The sequence below is a fragment of the Myotis daubentonii genome, chromosome 16 (assembly GCF_963259705.1).
Source record: "Myotis daubentonii chromosome 16, mMyoDau2.1, whole genome shotgun sequence".
Lineage (NCBI taxonomy): Eukaryota > Metazoa > Chordata > Mammalia > Chiroptera > Vespertilionidae > Myotis > Myotis daubentonii.
In genome coordinates, this window is record NC_081855.1 from 33898094 (window position 1) to 33920762 (window position 22669).

Genomic DNA, 22669 nt, shown 5'->3' on the forward strand with positions numbered 1-22669 from the left:
ACAATAGGAGTGGCAGGAGGAGCACTTTGCCTCTGTCAGCGGCTGATTGGTTACAAGGTGCCCTACAAACACACTGTCAGCAGAATCAGCTGTTTTCAGCGTAGCCCCTCCCGGCTTTACAATCACACATCAGCATGCAGTCCCTGGTTGTCATGGCTTTGTGTCCCTTATGCATGCTTAATTGACAATTAAGTTGGGGCTTTGAACCAGCCTGGCTGCCGCTGATGGGCCTTCATCTTTCCAGGGAGTGTCACAGGGGCACCCTTTGTTTGCTCTTCTTGGGGGCCTGAAGTTACTGTAGCAGGCTGCAGGCGGCCATTTATCTTCAGCCTGGAAAGCCTTTATCTGCACCCCCACCCCCCATTCCAACTCTTGCCAGCAGGAGCTGTCCCTGGTTATAGGCCCCATGACAGCCCATTCTGAGGCCATTGAGCGGGCCCGGAGTGATGGCCCCTACCTCCATTCTGGAGTGGAATCAAGAGAAAGGCCCCCGAAAGGTCAGAGAGCAGGGCTGCGGCAAGGAAAAGGGCTGGTTGGAGACTGGTGCTTGTATTGATTGGCTTGAGGAGGAGGAGGAAGTTGGCACGGATGGAAGCTGGGCTAGCCTTGGACCAAGCCATGGGATCTGGCTGCGTGATCTGTGGTGGCCTTGCTTGCTGTACCCTTTGCTCCAGTCTGCAGCAGACTCACCTGGCCACCTTCAGCAAACTCACCCCACCACCCTCAGCAGACTCACCCCGCTGCCTTGCGACAGCAAGGGAGGGGCAGGTCTTCATCAGCCTTCATTCACCCCACACACACTGTCTTCGTTCTTATGTCACCTTTCCAGATGGAGATCAGGGCTCACTCTCCTGGAAAGAAAGGGAGGCACAGGGGTGAGCAGAAGCCCTTCCAGGATAACTTTCAGCTACCCTGGCCCATGCGTCTTCACCAAGAGGACATGTTCATTTTTGCCGCTGCTTACTCCTCCCTCCCTCTGTACTCTATTCCTCTCTCTCCAAGCCCAGTGGGCTTGATTGTCCTGATGGTCAGATCAGAGCTTGAAAACCAGAGCATCCTGCCTCCTCCCCATCCCCTTTCACATCTCCCAACTCATCGGTAGGACTCTAACCCTGGGTCCCAGACAAACCTAACTCTGGGCTAGGATGTCTGTATGGTTGCTATCGTTTTCTTTGATGCCGAAGTCCACAGGACCCAAGGAAATCTCACAAGTGCCCAGTGGCAGGGTTGTAACGAAAGTGAATCATCATAACAGCTAGTGTTGATGGAGTACTTTTTGGGTACCAGGCTCTGGGCTGAGCACCTACATACATGCAGCATCTTCGACAACAACCTTGATGGGTAGAAACCATCTGTATCCTTATCCCCATTTTATAACCAAGGAAGGTAAGATGTTTAGAATCTAAGTGATTTGCCCAAGTTTATATAGTTAGGAAGTGGCAGAGACAGGTTTTGAGTTGTCAGGCCCTGTCCATCTCTCTGCTTTATACAGGTGCTAAGAACTTTTCAGTCACGAAAACCAGCACACACACACACTCCCCACACGGTCCCTTCTCCCACTTTCTCACTGCTCCCCCCTGAATGACAAAGAGGCTTTGGGAGAGCATGGCCAAGGAGGTGGGGTTAGGGAGGGGGGTCTCTCAATCTGGCTAGTTTACTGCTACACAGTCCCGTTCCCCGCCCCCCCCCAGCTGTTGCCCCTGACCGAGGTGGATCCGTGCCCCGCCCAGGGAAGAAACAAAGCCCTCTCTTTCAGGACCCCATCCCCATCTGGGTGGGGATTTGAACTGCCCTTGCAGTCAGCACTGTCTGGGGCACTAAATGTCTTAACAACTTAATGGGACTTCTTAGACTGCAGGCACCCCAGCTCACCTCTGGAGCCCCACCCCCTCCCTGCGCAGCAGACAAGGGGAGGGGTTTATGAGGGCAGTTGTAAAAATATTCATCTGGGCAACAGACGTCCCCATAGTAAATAAGCCCTTTTGTCCCTAAGTAGCAGATTATTTCATTCAGAAGAGACACAAGTCTTGTCTTGAAACGTCCGTTTGTACTGACTTGGAGTTCAGTGGTGGACAAGGCCCCAGACAGTCTCCTTCCTCAGGACTTTATCTGACTGCCATTTTATCTGTTAAATTTGAAGGTGGTTTTATCTTGCCATATCACCTTCATGGGCTGCCACTAGATTGGGGAAGACAATCAGGATATTAATGAGATTAAGGGGCCTGGCCTTCAGAGCATTCTGCCAGCAACCTTCCCCGGATAGGGGACCAACCCTGGCCTGCATACAAAGAAAGCCTGAGGCTGGGCTGGCGGGGCGCCCACCCTCTGCACAAAGGGGCCAGGAGATACTGGAGTCCTATCACTGTCCGCAGCCTATTGGCCATGCCTCATCCCCCTGAAGGTCCCTTAGAGGATTCAAGGACTCCTTGTTGCCTCCAGTTAGGTCAGAAGGAAGGAAGCTGCCTGCCAGCGCAGAGCCCTGGCCTGCAGGCAATGGGAGAAGTGCCCTTGGAATCTGGTTGTTGAAGGTTTGATGGGAACGGACAGGAACTTGGAGAGAATTAAACACTGAAGGTGCAAAGAGAGGCAGAAATTTGTGCAAGGGTCTTTGCAGCTAATCGCTTAATGGGAAGGCATAAGATCGGGCCTTATGCCCCTGCCCACTTTTCAAGAAGAACAAGCACAAATGGAGAAGGAAAAAATGTGTGTGTGTGTGTGTGTGTGTGTGTGTGTGTGTGAGAGAGAGAGAGAGAGAGAGAGAGAGAGAGAGAGAATGAATGAAACATAGCCCCAAAATAAAATAAAATGAAGCATTTAATTGTGGTTATCATCCTAGCTGTTCATAAGAACTCTAGTATAGCGGTTGACAAACTATTTTTTTGTAAAAAGCCAGATAGTAAATATTTTAGGTTGTTGTTTTGTTGTTGTTGTTGTTAATCCTCACCTGAGGATATTTTTTTCCATTAATTTTTAGATAGAGGGGAAGGGAGAGGGAGAGAGAAACGTCGATGTGCGAGAGACACATTGATTGGTTGCCTCCCACACACACTCCCACCAGGCCGGGGATTGAGCCTGCAACCAAGGTATGTGCCCTTGACTGGAATTGAACCTGCAACCCTTCAGTCTGAGGGCTGATGTTCTAACCACTGAGAAAACTGGCTAGGGCAATATTTCAGGTTTTTCAGGCCATCCTGTCTCTTTATAGAGTAAAACCAGCCATGGAGCATATGCAAATGAATGCACACAGCTGTCTTCCAAGTAAACTTTATTTACAGAAACTGAAATTTGAAATTTTTTAGAATTTTCACATAACACAAAATCTTCTTTTGATTTTCCCCAACCATTTAAAAATATAAAAACTATTCTGAGTTCATGGATCATATAAACACAGGCTGCTTTGGCCTGTGAACCCAGTTTGCTGACCCATGTTCTAGGACAAGGGTTCCTACACCTTACTGCACTTTAGAATCAACTATGGAGCTTCTAAAAATCCCAGTGTGCAGGCCGAACCATAGATGCCCTACCACCAACAACCCCAATGTTTAACATACACTGAAGATACTCTCCAGGGTATCTTTTTGTAAATCCAGTGGGCATAGCAACCAAATCATGGGCTACAGAATCCAGAAGCAGGTCTGAGTTCCAACTTCAACTTGACCACTTAACTAGCTGTGGGATCCCAAGTCTCTGGGATCTCTGAGCCTCAGTTTCTCAATGTGTCAAGTGGGGACACCCATTCATGCAGATACCGGAAGGATTTAGTGAGAATATAGGTAAAGCATCCTGGACTTTCATAAATGGTGGCCATTACCATTCCTTGCAGAGCCTGGTTAGTTTTTACTCGTTTTTGCTTTTTGTTGTTTCCTCTTTTCCTCTTCGAGGTTTCTTTCAACCCTAATTTTTAGAGAATTTGAGTATTTCTAACCTTGGTGCTTGCAGCAGACTCGGGCTGGCTCCTGTAGCACATTGAGCATGAGGCAGTTTCTCGTGCTTCCAAGAAGGACTGCGCTGTGACATCCAGATGGCATTTCCAGCGCCGTAGGCATTTCGGGCGAATACACGAACCAGTGCGAGAAAGCTGGGAGGCGCCAAGGATTGTGGTGGGGGACCAGGGCTCGTGAACATGTAGCAGGAGGTCAGGTTCATAAGATGATCCTCAATTTCCTATACCTAATAGGGCATTTTTTTCTCCTTTAATTAAAGGAGGTGTGTGTACCCTGCGTGTTCTTATTTAGCCTCGGTAACTGCAAATTGGGGGTATGGTGGGGTGTGGTACTTTCCTAGGGGAGGCCAAATCTGAAAAACTTAACGGCCTTTGTTCTTAAGAGGGAAGCTCTCCCACGTGTCAGGCAAAGAGCGGTAAGAAGGGGAGGGTGGATGCAATCCCCGCAGTGAACACAGGCAAGGAACACAGGAACACAGAATTCCTGAGGACTGACTTTCTGGAAGTCACTCCCCTCAACCCATGAACATGTGTCTGCTTCAGACGCCTTCCCACCGCCTCTGCCCTGGCTGCAGCAGCCCCCACAGAAGCACACCTGTGAGTTCAGCCACTGGCGTCCAATAATGAGGCTCAGTCTCTCTCATGCGTTCAGGAGTTCAAGAGTCAAGTTTCTCAGTACAAGTACTGGGCATGTCCTTCCCAAGTTGAAAGAACACCATTCAGTCTTTAGTGTTTCATGACTTCCCCCAAAGGATGTCTGCATCCCCCAAGGCAAGGTGGTTACAGGCAGTCTCATGTCAGGGCTACACTCAGACGGGTATGTCCAGGTAGCAAGGTGTAGCGCCCAAAACAGGCTTGGGCTTGATGTGTGGTTCTGTCACTATCTGCTGGCATGGTGTCAAACAAGTGACTTAATCTTTTTAGGCCTCAGTTTCTTTATCTGTGAAATGGGGGTCACAATACCTACCTCCTGAGGGCTGTTGTAAGGCTTAAATATGGTAAGCCACCCCCAGAGCCAAGTACAGTGCCTGGCAAGGAAGGTGTGATTGGGCTGACTCAGGAGCCCTCAGGGCACTGAGAGGAGGAAGAGCTTGGATCTCCCTGGGTGCTTGACCAGGGTATGGTTTGCAATTTCTCCCCTGGACGTTTCCCTTTTCATGAACCCTGCTTGATATTTGCGACATCAGAAACAATGAAACCCGAGTGGTTCTCCAATCTCCTTCCGAGGCCACATACTAGTAAAAGGCATCTGGGGAGCTCATTAAAAATAACCATGGCGCCCCCACTCACACATTTGAGAATCAGAATTTGGGGAAGAGGGTCAGGCATGTGAAGTTTCAACAAGCTCCCTGAGCGATTTAGATGTAGAGTCGGCTGTACATCCCTGGGCTTGATGGAGCAAGAGGGTTCTGAAGGGGCTGGCAGTCATTCTGATGGCCCCTTACTGCACTAGGCAGCTGGGATGAGGGGCTCTGAACTAGGATTCAGGAGACCTGAGTCACTGAGGAGCAGGGGTGACCTTGAGCAAATCACAACATCTCAGGGATTCTGGCAAATGAGGGTGTTGGACCTTTAAGCTCGGACAGTTTCTCATTCGGAGATTGTGTGGAGCATCAGGTCTTGGGGCCAGGACTCTGCTGCTTGAATTAACAGAGGGAGGTTTGCCATTGTGATATTTTATTGTTAAGCTCCTCATCTGTTTCTCTCCCTCCTGCTCTCCCTTGCTCCTTCTCCATTTCAGGAATTGTGTGCTGTTAGAGGCCTTCCACCTTTATTAGGGACCAATAGAGCTTTACAGCACCAGAAGATTGGGTGGGGCCGGTCACAATAAACAGATTTATAATGGGTATAAACGGGACACCTATAACCGCTGGAAGTTAACACTTTCAGGGCCTTTGAGTGGCAGCTTGCCTGCCCATGCCTTTTGGCCCTGCCTTCTGCAGGTGCCTCTTCCTGTTGATTGGGATTGGCAGTGAAGTCCAGTGAGCCTCTTGCTCAGCAAGAGTGGAAAACCTCTGAGCAACATCTATTTATGTAACATCAGTTTGCATGATGGGCACAAAATAGGTGCTTAATTTGTCTCAAGATGGAGCCTTCTCCTCCTCCTCCTCGAGAATCCTACTGCAAGGATTTGCATTCCTACCCATCAAAGAAAAAGTAACTTTTATTCTCACTGTGAGGAAGATAGTCCCCGAAGTCTCTGAAAATCTAGCTCAGTACGTATGCATTCCACGTGATAGAATTGTGGGCAATCATGTTCGCACGTAAGTGTGAACTCGCTTTCTTCACCACTGTGTCCCCCCTCCACAGCCCTGTGCCTAGAACGTGATGGACATTTTATATATTTGTGGGTTGGAGCTCTATATTATAAAGGGCTTTCTGTGCAGAAGCTTAATACCTGAATCCCCTGTTTTACAATCTGTTATTCAATTTTAGAGTTAAACTGAGCATTTATTATTTAAAGCATATTTTTCTTTTTCTAGGAACAATGTCATTTGCTCTACCTCCATTAATTCTGCTTAATCAAAGTATATGGTTCTAAAATAAAAATCCGTCACCATTAAATACTACCAAGAAGTTTTTGAAGAGCATGTTTGTTATTCTTTCTCCCTAATGTTTTACTAGTTGTTACTAGTTTAGATAGTCTACTAGTTTGGTTCTTCTAGTTAGTTTTATGTTCTACTAGATTAGTTCCTTTTATAATCTCTTGGGCAAGAAAAAAGCTAGAACAGCTCTTCCTGAGTTTCTATTGAGCGAACTGAGGTTTAGAAAAGGGACTGGACTTTTTGCAAATCAAAGTCATTTAGAAAAACAGAAAGGAAACTGCCCAGCTCTAGGCAGCTACCAGTTCTCTGGGGTGCTCCCTGAGCACTTCACTGGTGCTCCTCCTCAATGGAAGTCAGTAGCCATCCACCTTCAGAGTCTCAGTGCCCAGCACCTGGTGCTCCCTGGGCCCAGCATCCATGAGCTGGTGATCAGTGGCCGTCTGTCATGATGATGGTGATGATGATGATGATAATGATGCTGATGGCACTGCCCTCACCAACAGTGATGAAGAGGCCGGGGTCTGGCCAGGCAAACCCCCTTAACAAGGCAGCTCTGACACTTGCCAGACCTCAAAGGATCTTCTCTCCCAGTGTCACTTCCCAGTAGGGTCCTGCTTATGAATAGGCCGCAGTGGAAAACGTCTCTTTTCTAAGGCAATTTTATTAGCCCTTAAGTCACAATACAGATGTCTGTTTATAGGACCTAACTTTTGTGTGGACACCCAGTGGCTCAGTCTGCTGATGGCTTTATAACCTTCCCCCCTGTTGCCCAGACCCACAAGAAGCATCATCATTCTCCTCATCAGCCAAGCCCAGGGCCTTTGTTGCAGCCACATTGCCCCTGCCTGCAAAGGCAGCCTCTTGGAAAAGTGACCCGAGGAGCCGGGCTATAGCAGGGCTCTGTTTGTCCCCACAGCCATAGGCCTAATGATGGCCACCGTTAACCCTTCCTAGTTTTACTCTAGATTCCTTTGGAGAAAAGGGCATTTAAGTCACTCATTAATTGATGATCCTTATCCCCAAATCGACCCAGGGGGCCTAAGACTGGATTCGAACATGATGAGTCTAAATTTGAGGTCCCCACCTATAGCCTAAAACCTTTAGAAAAGGTAAAGCTGCGCTCATGGAAGCACCCATTCCCCTGCCCCTGACAGCACCCTAGGTAACTAATGGGCGCTATGAGTAGGCCCCAAGAAGTAGAGAATGGGTGAGGTCCTCGAAGACATCCCATCGGCTCCTTTTTACACTACATAAAGCACTGTCCAAAACGCAGGTGTAAAAAGGAAGTCCTGCTGTGTCACACTTACTCCTCAGCACACCCACCTCCCATCTTCATGAAATTGCCCAAATGTGTCCATACTACTTCTTCATTGTGATTAGATTTTAATCTTGCTTTCTCCTTCTCTCTTCCCCGCCCCGCTTCCTCCTTAAAAACGCATGCCTCTCCCTAAGAAAAGCCAGGAGAATAAGAGGATAAAGCTACCCCTATCAGTTCTCCGCTGCTCAACTCAGACTACAGATGAAGGGAGGGTGGAGCCCTTAGAGTTGAAGTGTAGGCCATTCATCCATCACTTACTCATTTCAACACATACCTCTGAGAGCCTATCACAGGCTAGGCTCTGTGCAAGGTGCTGAGGCCCTGCCCTCATTGGACTTATATTCATCCCAATGAGAGATACAGCCGCCAAGAAAAAAGTAAACAAATAAAATAGTTTCAAACTATTTTGAACTATAGACGCCTCAACATATCTGGAGTCAATTTGGGGCTTGTGGGGAAGAGGGAGAAGGGTCGGCTGCCAAGTACCACTGACTTGTGGGAGACCCTTAGCGAGAGGTAGTGAAAATCACCTCCTCCTCTTCGAACCTCAGCTCTCCACCCAGTCACATGAGCACCTACCTGTGACACGCTGAGAAGCAGACTGTGTAAAACACTCCCATATGTGAGGACTTCTCAAGTTCTTAAATGCCAGCCTGGCTTCTCTCCCCGGAAGCCTGGGTCTCTAGGCTGAAGCGTCCATTGCAAACGCTCTGATGTTTGTGGTGGCTGGTGGGGCTGGCGGGGAGGACAGGCGGCGTTTGTGTCCCTTCTACCTTCCCACAGGTGCACCGTGTACATTCGCTTCTGTTCTCAGCCAAGATGCTTTTGATGGAAGACTTTTTTTTTTTCCTTTTCTTGGTTACATTTGCTTTGATTTTTTATAAGAAAACCAGTTTGTGGGCTTCCCTTAAGTATCACTCCACTTTTCCTCCTTGAGTTCAAGAATGTTTACCATCTCCGTAGGCCTGTCTGTGTTTCTCCTCTTATGAACTGGGCTCCCAACTAAGCCACCTCAGGTAGAAAGACATCTGGAATTGAAGCCAGCCCAGTGTTTAAATTACTTTCATCTTGCATCAGCTTTTTCCTCCCAGGAATTTCAGATTTTTAAACTCTTTGCACACATTCTTTATTCCTGCAGAGGCAGCCATATTAACAAGAACTGGCAATAGCCTTGTCTTATCAATGAGGAAACTGAGGCAGCAATGCTAACTCATTCGAGAGCCTTCATTTCTGGAGGTTCAGTCTCGAGCCCGGGAATGGTTCACATTCTTTCATTCCAAATGTGTGTCTCAGAAGTTCACCAGACGGAGTCGTTCCTGTCTCTGCCTCTCTCCTCAAGAAAGTGGCTCTTCTTTGCAAAAAGAGGAAGTGGATTTCTGAGGACACAGTGCTGGGCCCATCAAGACTGGCTGGTTCTTCTGGGTCCCCTCCCCAACCCTTTTAGGAAAGACAGCTCAGTCTACCCATAATTGATGGACACAGTTGTTCCCTTTTGGGAAGAGCTTTCGCCTTTGCATGATCCCTCCTGCTGGAGTTTAATTCCCAGTTTTTAGACCCAACAGGGTTGGGCTGCGCTCTGCATGAGGTTAGGAACACAGGGGAAGAATGTGTGTGACAGAGCCCTGGCCAGTTGAGTAATGTTTACTCTGTTGGTGGCTGGGACGCTCGCTCCTGCTGGCAGAGGTCCACCAGCCGGAGGAACATTCCTGCATTATCAGGGATGGGAGATTGGCTCTGAAATGTCAAGGGTGAAAGGCATCCCACCAAATGCTGGGTGCAGCCCACAGACCCCAGTGAAAGGGACCCCGGGCTTCAGCGCCAGAGACCACGTTGGGGCAAGCTGAGCCTGTCATTGCCCAGAAGGCCCCACCTCCCCTCTGCTTCTCACTGAGTAATTCTGGTCATGCTTTCCGGCCTGACATTACTCTCCTGTTTGCCTAGCATTTTTCTCTCCCAGGAAAACCCGGTGCTTTTCTAACCTTCCTTTACTCATTCATTCTTCTGGCTTCTGAAGAAGGAAGATCTCTACGGCCACTTTATAGACAAAAACGCCAAGGCCCCAAAGCTGACAGGCCCAGAGTCAAAGCAGAGGGATAGAAAGAATTCGTTCAAAGTGTCTAGAGTCTAGACACTGGTGCCCTGTGGATTTCTGGAATTGTGGCATTGGAGTCTCCGCTGCTTTTTGAAGCTCCTAGGGAGCTGGGTTAGATACCCAGGGCTCTATAAGCGGTGGTTCTGAGTCCCCGAGCACAGTTTTCTGGACAACCTCTGTGGTTAATGACACACTGAGCAGCTCCTCTCTGTAAGGCAGTTGGTGTGTGTCTTTGAGCACAGGTGCACAGCCAGTTCTATAGAACCCAGCATATGCATCATAAAAGCCACCATGCAAAGTCGCACCATAAAAACCACAGGGCTTATAGGAAAAAAATGGGATGGAGGGCACAATACTCAAAAACTCCGTCAGTGACACCTTTTAAACAGATAAGAATCTAATAAAAACATCAGCAGGGTTTTACACCTATTTAGTGATTAAGGACTACATAAATGCCGTGAAATCATAAATAGGGCACTTTGTCTTGAAAAAGTCCCGAAGTTTGCCTATGGATGTGGGTGTCAGAAGGGTTGCAACTTGTGAGCTACTGTGAATTGGTGAGCTAAAGGCGATGGAAAATCGGAAGGAAAGTTGTGACTCCAGATGTGGACAGATGCAGCTTATGGCACATGCAGTGAACTGATGGTAGGCAGTAGATGTTCTTTGGGTGTGTGTGTGCACATTTATGCACACAAGTATGTTTAATGTATTCCTGTATAGCTCCATTCAGCTGGGTAGAGATGTCTGAATTCTTCAAATGCAAAATTCATGTTGCATTCAAATAATTCCCTAATATACCAGTAGACCTGAAAGAAATCCACACTTTCAGTGCAAACTTCACTGCAGAACCGACTGTATTTTCTCTTTCTGCCAGAGGGATGCTTCCTTGTTGTGGGGCATGAATATTCGAAGTAGCTGAAGGTTCATTCAATAAATAGTCCCAATTTCAGGCCTTCTAGCAGGTTCTGAAGATGCAATAATGAGTAAAAGCCATCTCTTCCTTTAAGAGGGAAAGAGAAGTAAAGGTATCATCAGAGCATTAAGAGTCTCTACTACATTCAAAATACAAAGAACGGAGCAGATAACTATCCAGGTGAATAAAGACAAGCTTCCCAGAGGAGGTGACATTTATCCCTCTTACAGGATGTGACATAGAAAAGAAGGGAAGAGCTTTCCAGGCAGGAGGAATAGCATAAGCAAAGGCACAGAGGCAGGAGAGGGCAGGGCCTGTGTGAGGAATGGCAGGTCCATGTGAAAAAACAAGTGATTTGTCTCTGTCCCGCATGCTTCCAGGAATTCAGGAATAGCATCATCATCCATGATGCTGAGAACTAGGAACACGTGAAAGTACATAACCTCAACGGAGCCTGTGGGATGTCTTTAGATTCCAGCTGAGATAACTTCTGCTGCTGGACACACCTGCTATGGTTCATAGGGCCAGTGATGGGGACATGCTCAATTAGTGACTTGAGCCAGGAAGTGAGTGGAAGGTATATGGCCACCTTCTGGCCTTGTCATTTCTCCTATGGGACCTCTGGGGCTATTAAGCTGGCATATTTGGCCAGTTAATATTAAACCAGAGCCCACATAGCATATTTATTTTCAGAGCTTACAATGGTGAAGGAAAAGGGAAGGTGTCATTTCACTTCTTAACACAGAGCCTGGCTTGTGCTCAAATCAGCCTTTCTAAAAATGTCTTTTAGAGAAAGATAGTTCCAAAGGAGGAGGATCTGATGTGTCTTGAGCAGGGGTCCTCAAACTTTTTAAACAGGGGGCCAGTTCACTGTCCCTCAGACCGTTGGAGGGCCGGACTATAGTTTAAAAAAAGAACTATGAACAAATTCCTATGCACACAGCGGCAGCAAAAACACCCAGCGGGCCGGATAAATGTTTTCGGCGGGCCGCATGTGGCCCGCGGGCCGTAGTTTGAGGACCCCTGGTCTTGAGCAACTGCTAGGTGCTAAGCATGGTCTGGGTTCTTTGACATCCATTAACTCCTCCGTCTTCTTCCCAATAAGCTAAGGGGTGGATATTAGCAATAACGAAACCGAAGTTCAGGGAGGTTAAGTAACTTCCCCTAGGTCACACAGCTATTAGGTGGTAGAGCCAAGATTTAAACCCAGGTTGCCTGGCCCCTGAGACTTCTGCTTTCATTCTCATCTCAAGCCCTCTTCTGAGTTTGTGAAATACACAAGCACCTGGCCTCTCCTTCCTTTAATAAGAGCACCAGCAGATACCTTGTGATACACCCTCCACTGCCACCACCCCCACCCCTTTATGGCACTTGGCTGATTACAGTCACCCTCTCAGGGTCCAGAGTGATTACCAAATTCCTGGTGAGAAAAGCACCAGTGGGAAGGGTTACAGGTAAATGCGGAGCTGATGAATGGCCTCATGTCTAGCTCCCACCACACTCCACAGCAGTGGTTCTCAACCTTCATAACGCTGCGACCCTTTAATACAGTTCCTCATGTTGTGGTGACCCCCAACCATAAAATTATTTTTTTGCTACTTCATAACTGTAATTTTGCTACTGTTATGAATCGTAATGTAAATATCTGATATGCAGGATGTATTTTCATTGTTACAAATTGAACATGATTAAAGCATAGTGATTAATCACAAAAACAATATGTAATTATATATGTGTTTTCCGATGGTCTTAGGCGACCCCTGTAAAAGGGTCGTTCGACCCCAAAGGTTGAGAACCGCTGCTCTACAGTGAAATAGCCCCTTCCCCACAGTGGGAAGTCCTCTGGCTTACAAATGAGGAAGCTAGATTTCACCCAATACATTGATAGCAGAGTGAAGATCAAAACATGGATTCCTAATTCTCAAGCAGATACTATCCCTCAGCCAGAGGTCTTTAAAGGAATGTTCAGAGGTCTAGGCCCATCCATGTGTAAACAGAGTAGGTCCCCTGTTTTATTTCTCACATGCTGAAGTTCTGCTAGGGAAGAAAACAGTGTTTGAAAACCACAGCAACCTTGGGCTATACAAATGGCTCTTGACTCTCTCCTGCCAGACTCTCTTGTAAAGAAGGCTTTTGTTTCCTGTGCATATCTTTGGTTAATTATTTTTAAATAAATAATTATGTAGCCTGTGGTAGGGGAGAAGCCTCCCAGTGACCCATATTTGATCATCAGAGGGCTGGCCCTCTTCCTCCAGCCAAATTAAATAGGCTAAAACCAGAGTCTGTTTGACTTGAGACTGAATCGATGATGGGGACAGGCTGGGGGTGAAAACACACCTGACTCCCAGCGTTATCACCACTCTCTCAGGAGCAGAGCATCTTGGGGAGGTAAATAGCTAGTCAGGGAGTCAGAGAAAGCAGGAGAAAGACCAGGCGAAGTCCAGTTCCTCCAAGAGGAGAGGACCAGAGGGCCTCAGTGGTCCACCAGGTTTGGATGCTCTGGAAACTATTCTCCATGGAAAGGTTGTTCTATTCAGTGCTTAGAACCTGCCTTACGTTTTCTAGAATTCTTGAGTCTTGGGCACATATATTGGGGTCTATTCCTATACCAGCACCCTCCCCCCAGCATCTCCCTTAGTGGTTGCCATTTATTTAGCATTGCGCTAGGAGCTTTCTAGATGTTATCTCTAATATAAAAATAGGAAAGCATTCTCTCCATTTTATAAGAGGAAACTAAGGCACAGAGAAAAAAAATTCCCAAAATTACACATCTGTTAAGAGCAACGTCAAGATCTGAACCTGAGTTAGTCTAGCTCCATAGCCCACAGCATCCCCACTGCCCCTCCTTGTTAGAAAATTATTCCTTTCATTGATTTGAAATCTGCTTCCCTCTTTTCCATTGAACATAGCTCTGACTTCTGAGCTCACAAGCTTCAGGTCTTTCTTCTTCCATATAACAATACTATGAGCTAATGTGAGTGGAGAAAAAGGACCTAATTTAACCCAGTGGGACAAAGTAGAGGGTGATAAATAGGAAAGCAGGGGGTTGCAGATCAGTGCAAAGGAAGACAGAAAGGACTAGGCAGGGGGTGTTGATTTAGAGATGTGGAAGCCTTCCTTTCTTTTAACTTCATGGCTCCTAATTCCCCAAAAGTGTAATGGCCCAGACCAGTAGCTACTGATTGCTAGTGCTGCCCCACTATCAACACCACCCCCATTAAGAGCCCCTTGAATCAAAGGATGGGGAAAACAACCAATAGTAGAAGCCCATAGAGCATGCATTCAACCACTTGATAGTCAAACAAGTTGCTCTTGAGGGTTAGAGCCCTGCGTTAGCACTTACTTGTCTTCTCCCAGCCCTCATAAGCTTTAGGCCATATCAGCCTTGGGTAGTGTCCTTTAGGGGATCCAAGAAAAACTGGCTTGGGTCTCCTCTTGGCAAGCTTTGTGTAAGTGAATTGGAGGCTGCAGTTATGACCGCTTGCCTGGCTTCTGGGGGGACTTTGTAGCCTCCTTGGGAAGGAGCAGGGCAGGGGGGAAGCAGACCAGCAGAATTAATATGCTTTAAAAAGTGATGGTTCATCTTTGGATGGGAAACTGGGCAAAAGGAGAAGTACAGCCAAATAGTTGGCCTACCTCTTCAAATGAGTTCATGCCTAGAACATCCAATCTGCCTCCCTTGCAGAACAGGGTCCCCCAATCCTTTATTGACAAATCCAAAGCAAAAACAAAAAACAAAACACAACACTCTCTTTCTAGCTTTGAGCATAGGGTGAGTTGCCCACTACGCCAGCTTTGTCTTTGGCTGTCTGGTGGGCACATCAAGCAGGACTTTGATTCTGCAAACTTACCCAGGTTCTTTGCCCAGCTTCTGTTTCCTTCTGTTGTCTGGTCTCTACCCAGCATCTTCCCTTTCCTGAGCAAGAGGGTGGGTCAGGGCAGTGAGGTTATAAACATGCTTGGTTCTCCCCTCCCTTGCAGACCAAACTACAGTGCTTACTAAGCATCTACATCCCACCTGTGTGCTGCCTGCCCCACCTCTCAGCCTTCCCCTGTGCCCTGAAAATCAGCCAAATGGGACCCCATCAAAGGAATGTGAGTCCCAAAGCCAAGGACTCCTAGCTGCAGCCCCATCCCTGTCCTGCTTTGCCTGTGACCCCCAGGCCTTTTGGACTCAGCCAAAACAGTGGTGCACAGAGACTAATGCATTTTGCTATGGCTCTTTCAAGGGTCATTGGGCGAGTGCCTCTTTGTAAAATGGGTTAGCTCATACTTTGCAACCACACATAGCCGAGAGATGCCAGGAAAACATTTTTATAAGGCAGTTTGAAGAATAAAAGAAATATTCCAGCCAGGAAGAAGAAACCCCAAATCCTAATGCAGCAACAAGCAGGATTCATTCATTCATTCATTCATTTGACATGTATTTATTGAGTGGCTACCAAGTGCCAAGGCACTGGAGATGCAGCAATGAACAAACAAAACAGATAAAAATGTCCTGCCCTCATGGAGCTTACATTGCAAAACTCAATAAAGGCCTTTCCCCTAGAAAAAGACCGCCAGTATTTCTTGTGGGTAGACCGGGGAGGAGAAGGCAATTTTGTTTTCTTGTCATCCACTCTTGAAAACAAGAGGAGGGGTGGAGTTAGTATTCTGGGGCCCTGGTGGCACTAATGTTCACTGTTGGGTCTGCCTTGTTTTGCAGGAGTGCGCTACAACCAACAGGGAAACAATGAGGTCACTTCCTCCTCTACAATCAGTCACCATGGCAACAGCGCCATGGTGACCAGCCAGTCTGTTTTACAGCAAGTCTCTCCAGCCAGCTTGGACCCAGGCCACAATCTCCTCTCACCTGATGGTAAAATGGTGAGTACACCTGGGCCATTGTAGCTCTGGAGCTGATAAGATAAGAGGCAAAACAAACACAACTTCTCACAAGGCCTGCCTCAAACAATGAACCATTGTAGCCCTACTGGGGAAGATGGGGGCTGCCCAGAGTCGGAACGGAGAGGTAGAATGGGTGACCCAGCCTTTGGCGGGTGGAAGAGGTGTTCGGCTTGAACCCAGCCAATAAACCTGACAGAGCTCTGCTCTCATTTTATTGATTGAATGCCTCATAAAGGAGCGAGCCGGGTGGGACACTGTTTGTTTTGGGGCTGCCAATGACATTTGTGTTGATAAAATGTTCATTCACCACCACCCCCAACCAAGGCCTCCAAAGCCAGTTTTTCTGACCCAGAGAGGGCCTCACTTTTTCTCTTCACCACCCCCTGGTGCTGGCAAGGAGAGTAATTAAGTCAGGATTTAGTGGGTGGCAGGTGGGGAGAGCCTTCTTGAACAGGGATTTTGAAGGACATTGGATGGCATGCTAGTGACAATTGTGGCACAAAATGGCAGATGGGGTGGGGCAGTGCTTACAGGGTGGGTGAGAAGCACCGCCTTTGAAGTTACAATGACCCAGGTTCAAATCCCAGTTCCAGCACTTAATAGTTGTAGCCTTGAGTAGGTTACTGAGCTACTCCAGGTCTCTTTGTCATCAATAAATTGGGGGTAATAACAATAGGGTTATTGAGGAGACAAAGGTGGTAACAGGGGAAGTACTCAGCACAGTGTTTGGTGAGGTAAATACTCAATAAGTGACAGTGTTGCCCAGCCAGTGAGGCTTAGTGGTTGAGCGTTGACCTATGACCAGGGAGGTCACAGTTCCATTCCCGGTCAGGGCACATGCCCGGGTTGCAGGCTCGATCCCCAATAGGGGGCATGCAAGAGCCAGCTGATCAATGATTCTCTCTCATCGTTGATGTTTCTATTTCTCTCCCTCTCCCCTCCTCTCTGAAATCGATAAAAACATATTTAAAGAAAACAAAAGTGACAGTATTGTTATGTTAACGTCAGTGTTATTCTCTTTGAATGACGTTTTCTATATCCATTACCACAGTCCATGCCCAGATGTAAGTTGAGCACACTTGGTGAGGAATGGACTGTTTGAGTTTGAATTTTCAAGGTTCGAATCCTCTAGCAGCACAATTACAGGGGAGAGCAGTCCATGAGCAAACACAGGCATTACGACATCTGTAAGGGTAGGAAATGGAAAACTTTAGTCTTTGGTCATGCTCTGTGTTTGGGGTCGGGGGGGGAATCCCCCACACAGGTTCCTGGCTTCTATGCTCAAGGTGGAGCTGCATGCATTCCCCTCAAGGTGTCTGACCCAGAGGCGGTGGAGGCCGGAGTGGGGGGAAGGGCCAGGGAGCAGATGCCATTTTAGACCTTGACGTGTGTGCTGTATGGGCAACACAGGAATGGTGAGTCACAGGTGATTGAGTCCCCAGCTCCCCGGAGGGAAAACAAAGTGTAGTTTCTGAGGAGAGAACTGGCCTGGTCAACTCTAGTTTCAGGGCACCTACCTGAGCTGATCTCCCTGGCAGGGCCTCTGCAAAATAAATGAAGGGGGCTCCTGGGGGAGGCATTTTGCGGCCTCCTTGCCCTCCCTTTTCCCTTCACCTTCTCCATGAAGAACAGTTTGTCTCGGCTACCTTGTGAGAGGCACAGACAAGTCCTTATGAGTTCTCAAGAGTCACTTTGAGACCCAAACAAGTAGGGATGACCCAGGCTTCCTTGGAGAAGGGACCTTGTAGAAGAGGTCTTGACTTCTCAGTGGATGTTTCCCTTGGAGTTTCCCTTTGAGCCATCCCCCTTGATCTCCTAAGGGGCAGACTGCCTCACCCAGGCCGGGCTACTCCAAGGGCAGCCTGCAGACACGCTTTCTTTTTGCTGTTCTGCTTGACAGTGCCCTGATGGGCAGTATATTCTTGGGTTGACGATTGACCAAGACAGTACACCTCAGCGTTAGCAAACACCTGGAAGCTTGTTTGCAGGAATCAGCTTTTCACCAGTCTCCAACACCCTGGCTCATATGTTATGTCACTATTACTGGAAACCTTAATTCAAGAGTCCGTGTCCTGTTAATGTCTAACGGATCTTGGTCCACCAAGGCAAGAGGGTACTATGGTTAACAATAATACAGGCAAGGGGACCAGTGTGTCCAAGTCTTGGTCTTTGTTATTTACCAGCAATAGGGTGGGCATTGCTTAACTTCAGTTTCCTCATCTGTAAAGTGAGGGGTAAAATGAGGGGTAATGGGTGTGAGGATGGTTTATCGCTCTGCTGTTCTTTGAGGACAAGGCCTGTACAAGGAATGTGTGCTTTCAGGAGGACTTGCATTTGAAATCTTCCCCCAGATACTGGTTTTGGAAATAATGCTGATCCATTTGCGCTTTGGTTTGCACTCTCTGTCCCCCACCCCTGCCCAGATGGCATGCGTTGACAAAGAGCTGGCCAGGGCTAGGGTTGCAGTCTGTGCATGTTGAACCTTGTTTTTTTTCAACCATGTACTGGATATTTTCGCGGCCTCAAAGCAGTGTGACCTAATGGTGAAAAGCTCAGGCCTCAGAGTCAGGTAGCTGCTTTCAATGCCAACCCTACCGCTTGGGCACATTTCTTACCTTCTCTAACTTCAGTTTCCTTGTGTGCAAAGTAGGGAGAATAATGCCGACCTCATAGGTTGTCGGCAGGTAAAGCAGTTAGCATAGTGAAAGGACTGCACTTGGCAGCATTAATTCACGTTCTCTGAATTATCATGTAAGGATCATGACTGATATCCGCAGCAGCCCCCTGGCTTCCATCAGTTCTGGAGGCAAATAAAAAATAATGGTTGCCGCCCTAGCTGGTTTGGCTCAGTGGATAGAGTGTGGGCCTGAGGACTGAAGGGTCCCGGGTTTGATTCCAGTCAAGGGCACGTACCACGGTTGCAGGCTTCATCCCAGCCCTGGTCGGGGTACACATGGGAGGCAACCAGTCAATGTGTCTCTCTCACATCAATGCTTCTCTCTGTGTCTCTCCCCCTCCCTACCACTCTAAAAAAAGAAAGAAAGAAAATAATGGTTACATTTTAGAGTGGGAAGGAATTTGACCAAGGTTACCCAGACATAGTAAGTGGGTGGGATTTAAACTCCAGCAAAACGGGGTTTGGATTCTGACTTCCTCGCTTACTAGTCAAATGACATAGACTAGTTTCTCAATTCTTTGAAGATCACTTTCTTTTTTAAAAACGTGTATTTCATTGATTTTTTACAGAGAGGAAGGGAGAGGGATAGAGAGCTAGAAACATTGATGAGAGAGAAACATCGATCAGCTGCCTCCTGCACACCTCCCACTGGGGATGTGCCTGTGACCAAGGTACACACCCTTGACCGGAATCAAACCTGGGACCCTTCAGTCCGCAGGCCGATGCTCTATCCACTGAGCCAAACCGGTCAGGGCTGAAGATCAATTTCTTAATCTGGAACATAGGGGCAGTCGTCATAATGCCTTCCCTCTTGGTGTCATTATATATCGAGGACAGTCAGTGAAAGCACTTTATGAACTCTAAAGCCATCCACGTTTACGTTGTTTGTATCATTGGCACCCACGTTTCTCTTTCACCACTAAACCCAAGCACTGAACTGGCAGAGATTACCGTCACCACTTTGACTTTTTCTGAAGGACTACATTACCCAAGGGAAGTCTGAAGGCACATTACTGACTTTTTTTTTTTTTAATGACTCTGACATTTTGAAAAACAAGTCCTGCGAACAGGCTGGTTTTCTCTTGTTTGATGTGGCTGGAATTCCTTCTTGGTCACATGACCCCTAACTCACTTCTTGATGCTCATTTTGAAAACACAAACAAACCTGTTTGGTTTTTTCTTTCTTTCTTTTTCAAATTAACCTTGGAAGCTATGGGGCTGATCAGAAGGGCAGGGGAGGAGGGAGATAGTATCTTACCTCGGTGCTGGTGGGAGACCTATACTCTGAGCAGTTCTGGGTAACAAGAGATAGAAGAAAAACTAGACTACATCTGATGTGTGTATCCTAACCCTAAAACACCTCTCAGGGTTCCTGATGCCATCCAGAATGTCTGGATTAATTCAGAATGAGAGGGGGGATGTCCTTTCTTAATAATTTTAAAACTTATGTTAAAACTGTAAATAGTAAACTGGCTTGTCATGAAAAAAAGTGTGTGTGTGTGTGTGTGTGTGTGTGTGTGTAACTGATAGTTCCTTATAATTAATGGTGAAAAATTGGAAGCATTTCTGATAACATCAGAATCACAGCAAGCACATCTATTACAGCTGTTATTATTTAATACCAACCAACGCAGTATGACATGTACACATAATAGTACTAGCACAGAAGAGACCCTATCAGCATTATATGCTTATGATACCATTATACACCTGGAAAAATGAAGAAAATCAAAATGGAAAAGACACTTTTAGGAATAAATAAAAGGAATCAATTGTCAAGAAAAACATTCAGAGTGGCCATGTATGAAGTAAACACATAAATGCCATCAGTTTTTTCTTACTAATCTGTCACTAGAATGTGATGTAACACAGAACGGGCATACCTGAGGCCCACAGCTTATTTAGTAGCTTTGTCATTACAATATCAGCTACTTGACAAAAAAAATTCTAATGCACAGTGGAGATTTGAAAAAGTAGAGAAGCTCAATAATACCTGATCTTCCCCAACCCTTGGTAATAGGTACAGGGGTGGGGAAAAGTTCTGTATAAAAGGTAAGAACTTGAGTTCTAGAGTCTGACAGTCCCAAGCTTACATGCCAGATGTACCATTTACTAGTTGTTGAATCTTAAGCAATATGCATATCTATGCTGAGCCTCAGTTTTTCCATCAGTGAAATGGGAATGGCAGGACTTTCTACCTCATGGGACTATGGTGAGGTTTGTGAGTTAATATATGAGCAGTGCTTGGCAGAGCCTGTAATCAGTGAGAGCTTACCTGAGCTCCTGCCTGGTCCCCAACCTGCTCTCTCTGGGGAATCCCAGGACATTTCTTCGGTTATTATTTTTAGCAATCATGTGTCTTTAGCACCAATTATATAGAAGGCATAGAGCAGGACAGAGGGTACTTCCAAAGTGAGCAAGAGACAATCATATAATACCCATGAGCAGAAGAATCAGTAAGGCAGGCTGGTAACTGTAAGATAGTCAACAGATGGAAGCACATAAGGGAAGGGATTGTTGCCTATTTTATTTACTGCTCTATCTTCAGCACTTAGAACAGTTCCTACCTGCCAGTAGGTGCTTTATAACTGTGAATGAGTGACTGAATGAATTCATCCATTAATTAGTCGTGCTAAGGAATTGCTGGGTGGTGTCATTTTGGACACTGCTTTTTGCAGTTTCAATTCCACTTATGCTACTCTTGTTTTCTCTTTCCAGCAGATCTCGGTCTCAGGAGGTGGTTTGCCCCCCGTCAGCACCTTGACGAATATCCACAGCCTGTCCCACCATAACCCCCAGCAATCTCAAAACCTCATCATGACACCCCTCTCTGGAGTCATGGCCATTGCACAAAGTAAGCCTTGTTCTTGATCAGTAAACTTGGGGGCACAGAGAAGTAGCATGGGAAGTGAGTCAACCTGATAAGAAAGGACTAACGAAGACCCCCTTCAAACTCACCCACCACTTGCAGGATTGAGTCACCTGGTTTAGTTTTTTATCTCTCTCCTTGAAGATATTTGGATTGTTTAGCCTAAAACAAGAAAAAAAAAATATGCGATGGAGTTGAATCTTGGTCACAGCTTATCAGCTGTGCATCCTGGTTCCAATCATTGAATCTTTGTGAGGTTCCGTTTCCTAATCTGTAAAATGGGTTGCTGATCAATGACAGTGTGCATAGACATACTTATCGTCTATAAGGTATGAATCTGTATAATACTGTAGTTTATACTTTTATCTAGTGTTCGTTCTATCCCTAAGTATGTGGGAGGTTCTCCAGGAGGTTGTCTAATGTTTGTGTCAGTGAAGATGGAGCAAGACATGATGGGCCTCCTTCTAAACGAAATTTGTGTGATCAGATGAGACCTCTTTGGCCCAGCGTGAAAATGCAGTGAGAGGGAACTCTATGGGAAATAGTCATAGCATCTCTGGGTCTTTAAGGAGAAATAGGTTGTTGACGCCCATGTCTTGAAGATGGGCAGATGGGTCAGGTCCTTCCAGCTCCAGAAGGCTCATGGGAGGGCTGACGCAGGCTGTATCCATGAATGCCTCTCTCGGAGTTTTAACCTCGATTAGTGTTCAGCGTATTTTCAGCTGCATAATGACAGCTCAGGCCAAGTCATCCTTGTGACTCTGGAAAGTATTCCTGAGAAGTCTCAGGAGAGATCTAGGGGTGGCACATTGCTCATCTTTCTTTCTGGGACTTCCCCATTGGACTCATGGCCTCCCTTGTGACAAGTACCCAAGTTGACCACCTCTCCTGCCTTATCCTCTCCTTCCCTCCACTCTCCCGAAACCAGCATTAGCCGGGACAGCAACTTGGGTCGCTTCTGAAGAGAATGACTTCATATGCTTTTTAAGGGCAGAACAGGCCTAGGCCCACAGGAGGCACACAGACGGTCTGAATGAGTATGTGTGGCTCTCACCTTATCCTTAGCTGCTCAGAAATTTGTATACTCTACATTTTTTAAAAAATATATTTTATTGATTTTTTACAGAGAGGAAGGGAGAGGGATAGAGAGTTAGAAACATCAATGAGAGAGAAACATCGATCCGCTGCCTCCTGCACACTCCCCACTGGGGATGTGCCCGCAACCAAGGTACATGCCCTTGACTGGAATCGAACCTGGGACCCTTGAGTCCGCAGATTGACGCTGTATCCATTGAGCCAAACCAGTTAGGGCTCCACATTTATTTTTACAGAGGGAAATGGGAATGGAGAAAGCCCTTAGAGGACTTAAAAAATAATAAATTAGTTTACACTTACTGCCTTTTCACTGGGCCCTCTCCAGAAAT

At 46.8% G+C, this 22669-nt stretch overlaps 1 protein-coding gene across 6 annotated transcripts in view; it reads left to right on the top strand.

Moving 5' to 3' along the window:
- The window catches only part of HNF1B (HNF1 homeobox B), a 53606-nt gene that overhangs the window by 15295 nt on the left and 15642 nt on the right, over positions 1 to 22669 (top strand). For 4 of the 6 annotated variants that reach the window (XM_059669668.1, XM_059669669.1, XM_059669665.1 and 1 more), the window contains exons 5-6: positions 15518 to 15678; positions 21098 to 21230. In XM_059669668.1, coding sequence (XP_059525651.1) covers positions 15518 to 15678; positions 21098 to 21230 — 294 coding nt within the window. Of the gene's footprint in view, positions 1 to 15517; positions 15679 to 21094; positions 21231 to 22669 lie in introns of all 6 variants that reach the window. The other 2 variants (XM_059669664.1, XM_059669666.1) reach the window with 1 other exon arrangement.